At 39.8% G+C, this 12,083-nt stretch overlaps 1 protein-coding gene and 1 long non-coding RNA gene across 15 annotated transcripts in view; one reads left to right on the top strand and one right to left on the bottom strand.

Annotated features, from left to right (window-relative positions):
* LOC116572784 overlaps positions 1 to 12,083 on the bottom strand; it is a 75,023-nt gene that overhangs the window by 6,495 nt on the left and 56,445 nt on the right. For 6 of the 8 annotated variants that reach the window (XR_004278516.1, XR_004278513.1, XR_004278517.1 and 3 more), the window contains 3 exons: positions 3,036 to 3,294; positions 2,583 to 2,728; positions 1,690 to 1,841 (listed from right to left, as the gene is read on the bottom strand). This is a non-coding gene — a long non-coding RNA (uncharacterized LOC116572784). Of the gene's footprint in view, positions 1 to 1,689; positions 1,842 to 2,582; positions 2,729 to 3,035; positions 3,299 to 12,083 lie in introns of all 8 variants that reach the window. The other 2 variants (XR_004278511.1, XR_004278512.1) reach the window with 2 other exon arrangements.
* Positions 1 to 12,083, top strand: part of RYR2 (ryanodine receptor 2) — a 756,727-nt gene that overhangs the window by 722,444 nt on the left and 22,200 nt on the right. For all 7 annotated transcript variants that reach the window (XM_032312097.1, XM_032312094.1, XM_032312091.1 and 4 more), the window contains one exon: positions 1,719 to 1,779. In XM_032312097.1, the coding sequence (XP_032167988.1) occupies positions 1,719 to 1,779 (61 nt within the window). The remainder of the gene's footprint in view (positions 1 to 1,718; positions 1,780 to 12,083) is intronic.

Genomic DNA, 12,083 nt, shown 5'->3' with positions numbered 1-12,083 from the left:
GGACCAAGAAATTAATGTGGCATAATACATTTTTTTCCTTATGGATTAATACTTTTAAATTGATTAATTTATCTGTGCATGCATTTATCTGCCAATCAAAAATATAGGGCTTGTCAATCAAATAAGTGGCCAGATTACCTCCTGGGGACAGAATGACAGTTAGCAGCCTGCATCTCTTTCATTTGTGTCTTCATGGGGACCTGTATCTCAAAATTCTCTAGCAAAACTCCTCAGCTTCTGGCTGAAAGTTTCCCCTGAACCACGTGCTGTGGTGAGGTGAATACATGTCCTAGCTGGCCTAGATCAGGTATGGCCCATCCCTGGGGGTGGGTCAGCCCACACAAACAGTAGGACTACCCCCGATTGGTTAGAAAAGAGTGTCCTGCACTATGAAAAGGATATGCAGCTTCATGATATTGATAACAATCTTGTCATCCTAATGTTTGATAGGGATGAAAAATGAGAATGGTGTTTTAAATAAGTAAGAAACTGATACATTCAGGCATCCTGATAGAAATACTTATTATTTTATTTTTTTAGGTTGCTTTCATGGAAAATAATCATGCCACTGAGCATTTTACCACATTAAGAAAATATAGTCTTATATTGAAACCCATTGTAAATATTCACAGAACTTTAAAAAATATTCTTTAGCAGGGGCACCTGGGTGGCTCAGTCAGTTGAGCATCAGACTCTTGGTTTTGGCTCAGGTCATGATCTCAGGGTTGTGGGTTGGAGCACGTTGTAGGGCTCCACGCACAGCAGGGAGTCTGCTGGAAATTCTATCTCCCTCTGCCCCTCCCTCCACTCTGTCTCTCTCTAAAATACATTTTAAAAATCTTTATTAAAAAATGTTATTTAGTAATAAAATTGATTCCTTAACTTTTGAGGGTGAAGTCTCCTAAGAAGTCAGCTTTGATTAGCCGTGATCGATCCTACCACTTGTAATAAAAGATTGGCATTTTTCAATGAGTAAAGTAATCAAAGATTAAGACAATAAGTCTAGAGAAGCCTTTATGTAATAATGCTAATATTGCATTATATCAAATACCTGGCATATTGGAAAGGTGAACAAAGTTACACTTTTTAACCCATAAATCAGTGGGAAGTTTTGAAAAAAATGAAAATTAGAAAGTGTGTTTTAATTAAAACATGTGTATTTAATCTGCAAAGACCATGAATACTTATGCTAAGATTTATTTTCTCAACATGTGTTTAATGAGACATATTCCATGTATGATATAATGTGCTTGGTTGGCTAGGGAGCTCGCAGACTAGGGAGAGAGGCATAAATGTACATACATAGATACCTATGTACCCACAATCACAAAACAATGTGGGAAATCATACTAAGTCCAAGCCTACAAGGTGCTTTGGGAACCAAGGGGAAGAGGTGAATCCCTTCTCGAGTAGAGAGGCTTTTGAAAACAAAAGGAAACAAACAAGATGAAAAAGCCCTTTCATTGCTAAACTAAGTATAGTTGTAAAATGAATATGCCTCTTCATGCAAGTGTTTATCAGTGTAAGTAAAAATTATTTTGTTGGAATGTATTTACTAATGTATAATGAAAGCTAGTGAGGATACTTGATGTATACACTGGTTAATTTAGCAGTTTCCAGAGATCATTCTCACATAAATGAGTTTATCTTATATTTAATGTAGGACAAGAAAGCACTTCATGTACATACCTACAAATTCTTCTTTTTTGTCTTTCCAGATTGAACTCTATCGACGTGAAGTATCAGATGTGGAAACTCGGAGTCGTCTTCACTGACAACGTAAGCCCTCCTTCATTTCCATAAAGTACACCACACTCACATTAGAGGAGTCTGCTGGGCTCCTGCAGAGGGATCAACAGTTACTTAAGAAAGCTAATCAAATATCAATTCATTTAATACAGATCATTACTTGACAATGACCCAGGGAAATACATGGTTAATTAGCTGATCTGTCATCCCATTTCTTTCAATAGCCAAAAGATTAACATGAAAATATATTTACATAAGAAAAAGAAACTGAGATGGCAAATTCATGTGTATTTTCATTTAGGTTTTAGTTGGACATACTTCAAAGCTTTCTAGATGTTAAAACGAAAGTTCTAAGTAAATAAAATTTAAAAACACTGATAAATTTTTTTCTCCAATTAAGTATGTTAAATTATTATATTTTTTATTCTTGATCGATCCTTTTCTCAAAGAGCCTAGGAGCCTATGAACTAAAACTTAGGGCCCAAGTGTATGTCCAAATATAGGGAACAAAAATCCCCTAGTACTAAGAGCCACTAGCTGTCAGCTCAGTCACATTTTATTACCATGGCTTGCTCCACAGTCTGACATTTTTGACTTTTAGAATTTTCAGTTTAAGATTTTATTTATTTATTTAACAGAGAGATAGAGAGTACAAGTAGACACAGTGGCAGGGAGAAGGAGAGGGAGAAGCAGGCTCCCCACCGAGCAGGGAGCCTGATGCGGGGCTCGATCCCAGGACCCTGGGATCATGACCTGATCTGAAGGCAGCCACTCAACTGACTGAGCCACCCAGGCACCCCTAGAATTTTCAGTTTAAAAATTGTTACCATCACCTGCTTTTATGCTTCCATTTGCTTTCTATGGGAAGTTGCTGGAGATGGTCCTGAAACTCTGCTGGATGGATCAACTACACTTTTGCCCTGGGGTCTCAGCTCATCCCCTCCTGCTGGCTCATAATCCTCTTACCATCCTCACACACCTATGAAGGGGAACATACGAACATATCCAAAAGCTTAGTCCTAGACCTTCCACTGTTTTTGCTTCTGTGCCTTCTCCCTTGGACATCTCATTTAGTCTCAAAATGTCACTCTAATTGTCATTGACTTTTACAGTGAACATTAGTTCTATTCTCCTGAAGGCCCATGACACCCCCCAAATTCTCCTGCCTCTATCACCACCCAGCGATGGGCCTAGAACTCTGGGTCTCTTGGAGAACTCTCCAAAGAGCCCCAAAACAAGTCTTTTAAGTATGGAAGCATCTCCCATGAGTAAAAAGACCAGCTCACCTCCAGCACTGGTGTTTTCCATTCAAGTAGCCCTGCCATCTTGGCCTCTGGAGGTCTGTCCTTCTTCACCCCCTCATATGCCACAGTACTTGCATTGTGTAATACTCCCTTGCCCTGCAGTTCTCGTCCAGAGAATCGGCGCATGGGCAGATTTCTTCCTGATATATTACTATGATACATCATTCATCTTCCTGAAGATTCATGGCTTCTCTTTGGCCAGTCACCTTTCAACATGTCTTTATTCTTCACAGTGCAGTTTCTATCTGAAACACAGCTGAGGTTACTGGATGCAGTACAAGATTCCTAGTTAAATTTAAATTTCAGATAACTAAATGTAGACATCCCAAATACTGCAAGGGACATAAACTAAAAATTATTTATTCTTGGGGCATCTGGCTGGCCCAGTCAGTAGAACACATGACTCCTGATCTTGGGGTTGTTTGAGCCCCACACTAGGGTGTGGAGAGTACTTAAAAATAAAACCTTCTCTCTTAAATAAGTGACTAAAATCTTAAAGAACAGTAATAATAAAAGTTAATTCTTTACCTGACGTTCTGCTGTAACTTGGCAGCCTGTGTTTTTATTTGCTAAATCTGGCTGTCTAAGCAGAGCCCAAGTGTAGTCTACACACGTATCCTTGGCTCAGTTTATCACATGTATTAGGCACCTCCTTGCTCCTCACTCTTTGCATTTCTTAATAGCCTGCTAGATGTGTCCATCCAGATGTCCCATGACGAATGTATCTCCCCTTCCCCTTCCACTAAATGCAGTCCCCTATCTGCCATTTCCTCTTTCTCTCAGTATCTTATTCTTCTACACTCAAATGACCAGCTTAGGCTCCTCTTTTTCCTTCCAATTTATACATTTAATTATGTTAATAATCGTATTTTTTGTCCTCAGTGATTCTCCCTTTTGCCCTGGCCAGTTCTGCTGCTAGTCATGGCTCTCAAAACCTCACCCACCTGTGGGGTCAGCCAGTGGTGTCCCAACATGATGGCTTTGCCACTTACACCTTCTTTTAGGAGGGAGCTTGACCTGAGTGAGCTCACTTTTCCTCATTTGTAAGTTTGGAGCTAAAACTGCCTCCTTACCAGGGATCTTGCTAGAATAAAATGGAGACTGTATGCAAATATATGGGGCAGTGACCAGCACTTGGTAGGTGCTCAAGACATGTTCATAAGATGCTGCTTTTCATATACCATTATTCTGTACAATGCTCCAGGGGCTCCTATAGGCCAAAAGATGTGCCCGCACCCCTCACCTGGGCTTAAGGCCTTCCAACCCTGGGGTATATTTCCAGACTCATCTTCTGAAACGCTGCCAAACCAAACTGAGCACATTCTGCATAGTCTTATCTCAGCGTCTGTTTTCAAATACTATTTTCTTTTTTTTCAGCCTGATTTCTAACATAAGCCCCAAGCTGCCCAGAAAAACTATGTACCACCTCAGCCCCCTGTTTGTTCTAAGGTTTAAGATATACTCTGGTCAAAATGGAGGTTTCCACCCCTTCCCAAAATAGGTAGCTCCCAACCCTACTGGCAAAAACATAACTTTTGCCCAAGAGACTCTAATCCAAAAAGTAAGCATGATCACAGTATCTTTTTTTTTTTTTTGAAATTACCTATTTATTCATGAGTTTTATTTATTTTTTTTTAATTTTTTATTTTTTATAAACATATATTTTTATCCCCAAGGGTACAGGTCTGTGAATCACCAGGTTTACACACTTCACAGCACTCACCAAAGCACATACCCTCCCCAATGTCCATAATCCCACCCCCTTCTCCCAAACCCCCTCCCCCCAGCAACCCTCAGTTTGTTTTGTGAGATTAAGAGTCACTTATGGTTTGTCTCCTTCCCAATCCCATCTTGTTTCATTGATTCTTCTCCTACCCACTTAAGCCCCCATGTTGCATCACCACTTCCTCATATCAGGGAGATCATATGATAGTTGTCTTTCTCTGCTTGACTTATTTCACTAAGCATGATACGCTCTAGTTCCATCCATGTTGTCGCAAATGGCAAGATTTCATTTCTTTTGATGGCTGCATAGCCATTGTGTATATGTATATGGCTGCTTCCATTGTGTATATATACCACATCTTCTTGATCCATTCATCTGTTGATGGACATCTAGGTTCTTTCCATAGTTTGGCTATTGTGGACATTGCTGCTATAAACATTCGGGTGCACGTGCCCCTTTGGATCACTACGTTTGTATCTTTAGGGTAAATACCCAATAGTGCAATTGCTGGGTCATAGGGCAGTTCTATTTTCAACATTTTGAGGAAACTCCATGCTGTTTTCCAGAGTGGCTGCACCAGCTTGCATTCCCACCAACAGTGTAGGAGGGTTCCCCTTTCTCCGCATCCTCGCCAGCATCTGTCATTTCCTGACTTGTTGATTTTAGCCATTCTGACTGGTGTGAGGTGATATCTCATTGTGGTTTTGATTTGTATTTCCCTGATGCCGAGTGATATGGAGCACTTTTTCATGTGTCTGTTGGCCATCTGGATGTCTTCTTTGCAGAAATGTCTGTTCATGTCCTCTGCCCATTTCTTGATTGGATTATTTGTTCTTTGGGTGTTGAGTTTGCTAAGTTCTTTATAGATTCTGGACACTAGTCCTTTTTCTGATATGTCGTTTGCAAATATCGTCTCCCATTCTGTCAGTTGTCTTTTGATTTTGTTAACTGTTTCCTTTGCCGTGCAAAAGATTTTGATTTTGATGAAATCCCAATAGTTCATTTTTGCCCTTGCTTCCCTTGCCTTTGGCGTTGTTCCTAGGAAGATGTTGCTGCGGCTGAGGTCGAAGAGGTTGCTGCCTGTGTTCTCCTCAAGGATTTTGATGGATTCCTTTCGCACATTGAGGTCCTTCATCCATTTTGAGTCTATTTTTGTGTGTGGTGTAAGGAAATGGTCCAATTTCATTTTTCTGCATGTGGCTGTCCAATTTTCCCAGCTCCATTTATTGAAGAGGCTGTCTTTTTTCCATTGGACATTCTTTCCTGCTTTGTCGAAGATTAGTTGACTGTAGAGTTGAGGGTCTATTTCTGGGCTCTCTATTCTGTTCCATTGATCTATGTGTCTGTTTTTGTGCCAGTACCATGCTGTCTTGATGATGACAGCTTTGTAATAGAGCTTGAAGTCCGGAATTGTGATGCCACCAACGTTGGCTTTCTTTTTCAATATCCCTTTGGCTATGGTTCCATATAAATTTTAGGATTATTTGTTCCATTTCTTTGAAAAAGATGGATGGTACTTTGATAGGAATTGCATTAAATGTGTAGATTGCTTTAGGTAGCATAGACATTTTCACAATATTTATTCTTCCAATCCAGGAGCATGGAACATTTTTCCATTTCTTTGTGTCTTCCTCAATTTCTTTCATGAGTACTTTATAGTTTTCTGAGTATAGATTCTGTGCCTCTTTGGTTAGGTTTATTCCTAGGTATCTTATGGTTTTGGGTGCAATTGTAAATGGGATTGACTCCTTAATTTCACTTTCTTCTGTCTTGCTGTTGGTGTAGAGAAATGCAACTGATTTCTGTGTATTGATTTTATATCTTGACACTTTACTGAATTCCTGTACAAGTTCTAGCAGTTTTGGAGTGGAGTCTTTTGGGTTTTCCACATATAGTATCATATCATCTGCGAAGAGTGATAATTTGACTTCTTTGCCGATTTGGATGCCTTTAATTTCCTTTTGTTGTCTGATTGTGAGGCTAGGACCTCTAGTTTCTGAAACTAGAGGTTTCAGAAAACTAGAAACCTCTGGTTTCTAGTACTACGTTGAATAGCAGTGGTGATAATGGACATCCCTGCCGTGTTCCTGACCTTAGCAGAAAAGCTTTCAGTTTTTCTCCATTGAGAATGATATTTGCGGTGGGTTTTTCATAGATGGCTTTGATGATATTGAGGTATGTGCCCTCTATCCCTACACTTTGAAGAGTTTTGATCAGGAAGGGATGCTGTACTTTGTCAAATGCTTTTTCAGCATCTATTGAGAGTATCATATGGTTCTTGTTCTTTCTTTTATTGATGTGTTATATCACATTGACTGATTTGCGGATGTTGAACCAACCTTGCAGCCCTGGAATAAATCCCACTTGGTCGTGGTGAATAATTCTTTTAATGTACTGTTGAATCCTATTGGCTAGTATTTTGTTGAGTATTTTGGCATCCGTGTTTATCAAGGATATTGGTCTATAGCTCTTTTTATGGGATCCTTGTCTGGTTTTGGGATCAAGGTGATGCTGGCCTCATAAAATGAGTTTGGAAGTTTTCCTTCCATTTCTATTTTTTGGAACAGTTTCAGGAGAATAGGAATTAGTTCTTCTTTAAATGTTTGGTAGAATTCCCCCGGGGAAGCCGTCTGGCCCTGGGCTTTTGTTTGTTTGGAGATTTTTAATGACTGTTTCAATCTCCTTACTGGTTATGGGTCTGTTCAGGCTTTCTATTTCTTCCTGGTTCAGTTGTGGTAGTTTATATGTTTCTAGGAATGCATCCATTTCTTCCAGATTGTCAAATTTGTTGGCGTAGAGTTGCTCATAGTATGTTCTTATCATAGTTTGTATTTCTTTGGTGTTAGTTGTGATCTCTCCTCTTTCATTCATGATTTTATTTATTTGGGTCCTTTCTCTTTTCTTTTTGATAAGTCTGGCCAGGGGTTTATCAATTTTATTAATTCTTTCAAAGAACCAGCTCCTAGTTTCGTTGATTTGCTCTATTGTCTTTTTGGTTTCTATTTCATTGATTTCTGCTCTGATCTTTATGATTTCTCTTCTCCTGCTGGGCTTAGGGTTTCTTTCTTGTTCTTTCTCCAGCTCCTTTAGGTGTAGGGTTAGGTTGTGTACCTGAGACCTTTCTTGTTTCTTGAGAAAGGCTTGAACCGCTATATATTTTCCTCTCAGGACTGCCTTTGTTGTGTCCCACAGATTTTGAACCGTTGTATTTTCATTATCATTTGTTTCCATGATTTTTTTCAATTCTTCTTTAATTTCCCGGTTGACCCATTCATTCTTTAGAAGGATGCTGTTTAGTCTCCATGTATTTGGGTTCTTTTCAAACTTCCTTTTGTGGTTGAGTTCTAGCTTTAGAGCATTGTGGTCTGAAAATATGCAGGGAATGATCCCAATCTTTTGATACTGGTTGAGTCCTGATTTAGGACCGAGGATGTGATCTATTCTGGAGAATGTTCCATGTGCACTAGAGAAGAATGTGTATTCTGTTGCTTTGGGATGAAATGTTCTGAATATATCTGTGATGTCCATCTGGTCCAGTGTGTTGTTTAAGGCCTTTATTTCCTTGCTTATCTTTTGCTTGGATGATCTGTCCATTTCAGTGAGGGGAGTGTCAAAGTCCCCTGCTATTATTGTATTATTGTTGATGTGTTTCTTTGATTTTGTTATTAATTGGTTTATATAGTTGGCTGCTCCCACGTTGGGAGCATAGATATTTAAAATTGTTAAATCTTCTTGTTGGACAGACCCTCTGAGTATGATATAGTGTCCTTCCTCATCTCTTATTATAGTCTTTGGCTTAAAATCTAATTGATCTGATATAAGGATTACCACTCCTGCTTTCTTCTGATGTCCATTAGCATGGTAAATTCTTTTCCACCCCCTCACTTTAAATCTGGAGGTGTCTTCGGGCTTAAAATGAGTTTCTTGGAGGCAACATATAGATGGGTTTTGTTTCTTTATCCATTCTGATACCCTGTGTCTTTTGACAGGGGCATTTAGCCCATTTAACATTCAGGGTAACTATTGAGAGATATGAATTTAGTGCCATTGTATTGCCTGTAAGGTGACTGTTACTGTATATGGTCTCTGTTCCTTTCTGATCTACCACTTGTAGGCTCTCTCTTTGCTTAGAGGACCCCTTTCAATATTTCCTGTAGAGCTGGTTTGGTGTTTGCAAATTCTTTCAGTTTTTGTTTGTCCTAGAAGCTTTTAATCTCTCCTTCTATTTTCATGATAGCCTAGCTGGATATAGTATTCTTGGCTGCATGTTTTTCTCGTTTAGTGCTCTGAAAATATCATGCCAGCTCTTTCTGGCCTGCCAGGTCTCTGTGGATAAGTCAGCTGCCAATCTAATATTTTTGCCATTGTATGTTACAGACTTCTTTTCCCGGGCTGCTTTCAGGATTTTCTCTTTGTCACTGAGACTTGTAAATTTTACTATTAGGTGACGGGGTGTGGGCCTATTCCTATTGATTTTGAGGGGTGTTCTCTGAACCTCCTGAATTTTGATGCTCGTTCCCTTTGCCATATTGGGGAAATTCTCCCCAATAATTCTCTCCAGTATACCTTCTGCTCCCCTCTCTCTTTCTTCTTCTTCTGGAATCCCAATTATTCTAATGTTGTTTCATCTTATGGTGTCACTTATCTCTCAAATTCTCCCCTCGTGGTCCAGTAGCTGTTTGTCCCTCTTTTGCTCAGCTTCTTTATTCTCTGTCATTTGGTCTTCTATATCACTAATTCTTTCTTCTGCCTCATTTATCCTAGCAGTGAGAGCCTCCATTTTTGATTGCACCTCATTAATAGCTTTTTTGATTTCAACTTGGTTAGATTTTAGTTCTTTTATTTCTCCAGAAAGAGCTTTTATATCTCTCGAGAGGGTTTCTCTAATATCTTCCATGCCTTTTTCGAGCCCGGCTAGAACCTTGAGAATTGTCATTCTGAACTCTAGATCTGACATATTACCAATGTCTGTATTGATTAGGTCCCTGGCCTTCGGTACTGCCTCTTGTTCTTTTTTTTGTGTTGAATTTTTCCGTCTTGTCATTTTGTCCAGATAAGAGTATATGAAGGAGCAAGTAAAATACTAAAAGGGTGCCAACAACCCCAGGAAAATATGATTTAACCAAATTAGAAGAGATCCTAAATCGTGAGGGGGGAGAAAGGGGATAAAAAGAGGTTCAAAAAGGAAGAAAGAAAAAAAAAGTAAATAGAAAAAAAAAGAAAAGAAAAGAATTTAAAAAAAAGAAAACAAATAAGAAAAATATAAAAAAGAAAAAATATATATATTGGATAAACTAGTTAAAAAACGTTAAAAAAGAGAAAGGTAAAAGTTAAAAAAAAATTTACCAGAATGCGAGAAAAAAAAAATGAAAAAAAAAAATTAAATTAACTGCAAGACTAAAAAAAATCACAGGGAAAAAGCCATGAGTTCCGTGCTTTGCTTGAATTCTGCTGCTCTCCTTGGTATTGAAAATGCACTCCTTGGTAGGTGAACTTGGTCTTGGCTGGATTTCTTGTTGATCTTCTGGGGGAGGGGCCTGTTGTAGTGATTCTCAAGTGTCTTTGCCCCAGGCGGATTGCACCGTCCTTAGCAGGGGCCGGGCTGAGTAATCCGCTCGGATGTGCTTTCAGGAGCTTTTGTTCCTGAGCGCTTTCTGTAGAGTTCCGGAGGACAGGAATACAAATAGCGGCCTCCTGGTCTCCGGCCCGGAGGAGCCGAGAGCCCAGGGCCCCACTCCTCAGTGCGCCCTCAGAGAACAGCGCCCAGTTACTCCCGTCTGCCTGACCTCCGGCCGTGCTCCGAGCTCACCGAGCCTGCGACCGGTTCAAGGTTACACCGAGCTGTGAGCTTACTGTCGGCTCTGTCTCTGTAGCCAGCTTTCCCGTTCCAATACCCGCAAGCTCTGCGACACTCAGACACCCCCGATCCTTCTGTGACCCTGCGGGACCTGAGGCCACGCTGACCCCGCGTGGGCTTCGCCCCGGTTTAGCCTCTGGAGCGATGTCCCTCAGCAGAACAGACTTTTAAATGTCCTGATTTTGTGCGCCGTTGCTCCGCCGCTTGCCGGGAGCCGGCCCCTCCCCCCGGGGTCTATCTTCCCATTGCTTTGGATTCACTTCTCCACGGGTCCTACCTTTCAGAAAGTGGTTGTTTTTTTGTTTCCAGAATTGCTGTTCTTCTTCTCTTCGATCTGCCAGTGGATTTTCAGGTGTTTGCAATCTTTAGATAAGCTATCTAGCTGATCTCCTGCTAGCTGAAGTAGTCTCAGCCTGCTACTTCTCCGCCATCTTGACTCCTCCTCCATGATCACAGTATCTTTTCCTCTACTTTATTCATTCCCCTCCCCTCAAAAAGCATATACATTTTCTAGCCTCTGAAAAGTTAATCCCTTACATTGATTGTAATCAGAATCTCTACAGAGAGAACCAATTGTATCATGAGATCTGTGTTTTCTGCTCAACATGTTTTAGGTCACATAAAGTGAGATGCTTGATTAAGAATATGCCATGATATGATACTCTCAATAGATGATGAGAAAACATTTGACAAAGTACAGCATCCTTTCTTGATCAAAACTCTTTACAGTATAGGGATAGAGGGTATATACCTCAATTTCATCAAAGCCTTCTATAAAAAACCTACAGTGAATATCATTCTCAAGGGGAATAACTGAGAGCTTTTCCCACAAGGTCAGGAACACAGCAAGGATGTCCACTATCACCACTGCTATTCAACATAGTACTAGAAATCCTAGCCTTGGTAATCAGACAACAAAAATAAAAGGCAACCAAGCAAAGAAGTAGTCAAACTCTTGCTCTTTGCAGGTGTTATGATACTTTATGTGGAAAACCCAAGACTCCACTCCAAAACCACTAGACTTCATACAGGAATTCAGTAAAGTGTTAGGATATAAAATCAAAGCACAGAAATCAGTTGCATTTCTATACCCAACAACAAGACAGAAGAAAGAGAAATTAATGAGTCAATCCCATTTACAATTGCACCCAAAACCATAAGGTACCTAGAAATAAATCTAACCAAAGAGGCAAAGAATCTGTACTCAGAAAACTATAAAGTATTCATGAAAGAAATTAAGGAAAACACAAAGAAACAGAAAGATGTTCCATGCTCATGGACTAGAAGAACAAATATTGTGAAAATGTCTATGCTACTACAGCAATCTATACATTTAACACAGTCCCTATCAAAATACCATCAATTTTTTCCAAAGAAATGGAACAAATAATCCTAAAATTTATATGGAACCAGAAAAGACCCTGAATAGCCAGAGGAATGTTGAAAA

This window comes from Mustela erminea, chromosome 14, assembly GCF_009829155.1.
Source record: "Mustela erminea isolate mMusErm1 chromosome 14, mMusErm1.Pri, whole genome shotgun sequence".
NCBI lineage: Eukaryota > Metazoa > Chordata > Mammalia > Carnivora > Mustelidae > Mustela > Mustela erminea.
The sequence above is the reverse complement of the archived record's forward strand: the minus strand, read 5'-3'. Positions and strand labels throughout refer to the sequence as shown.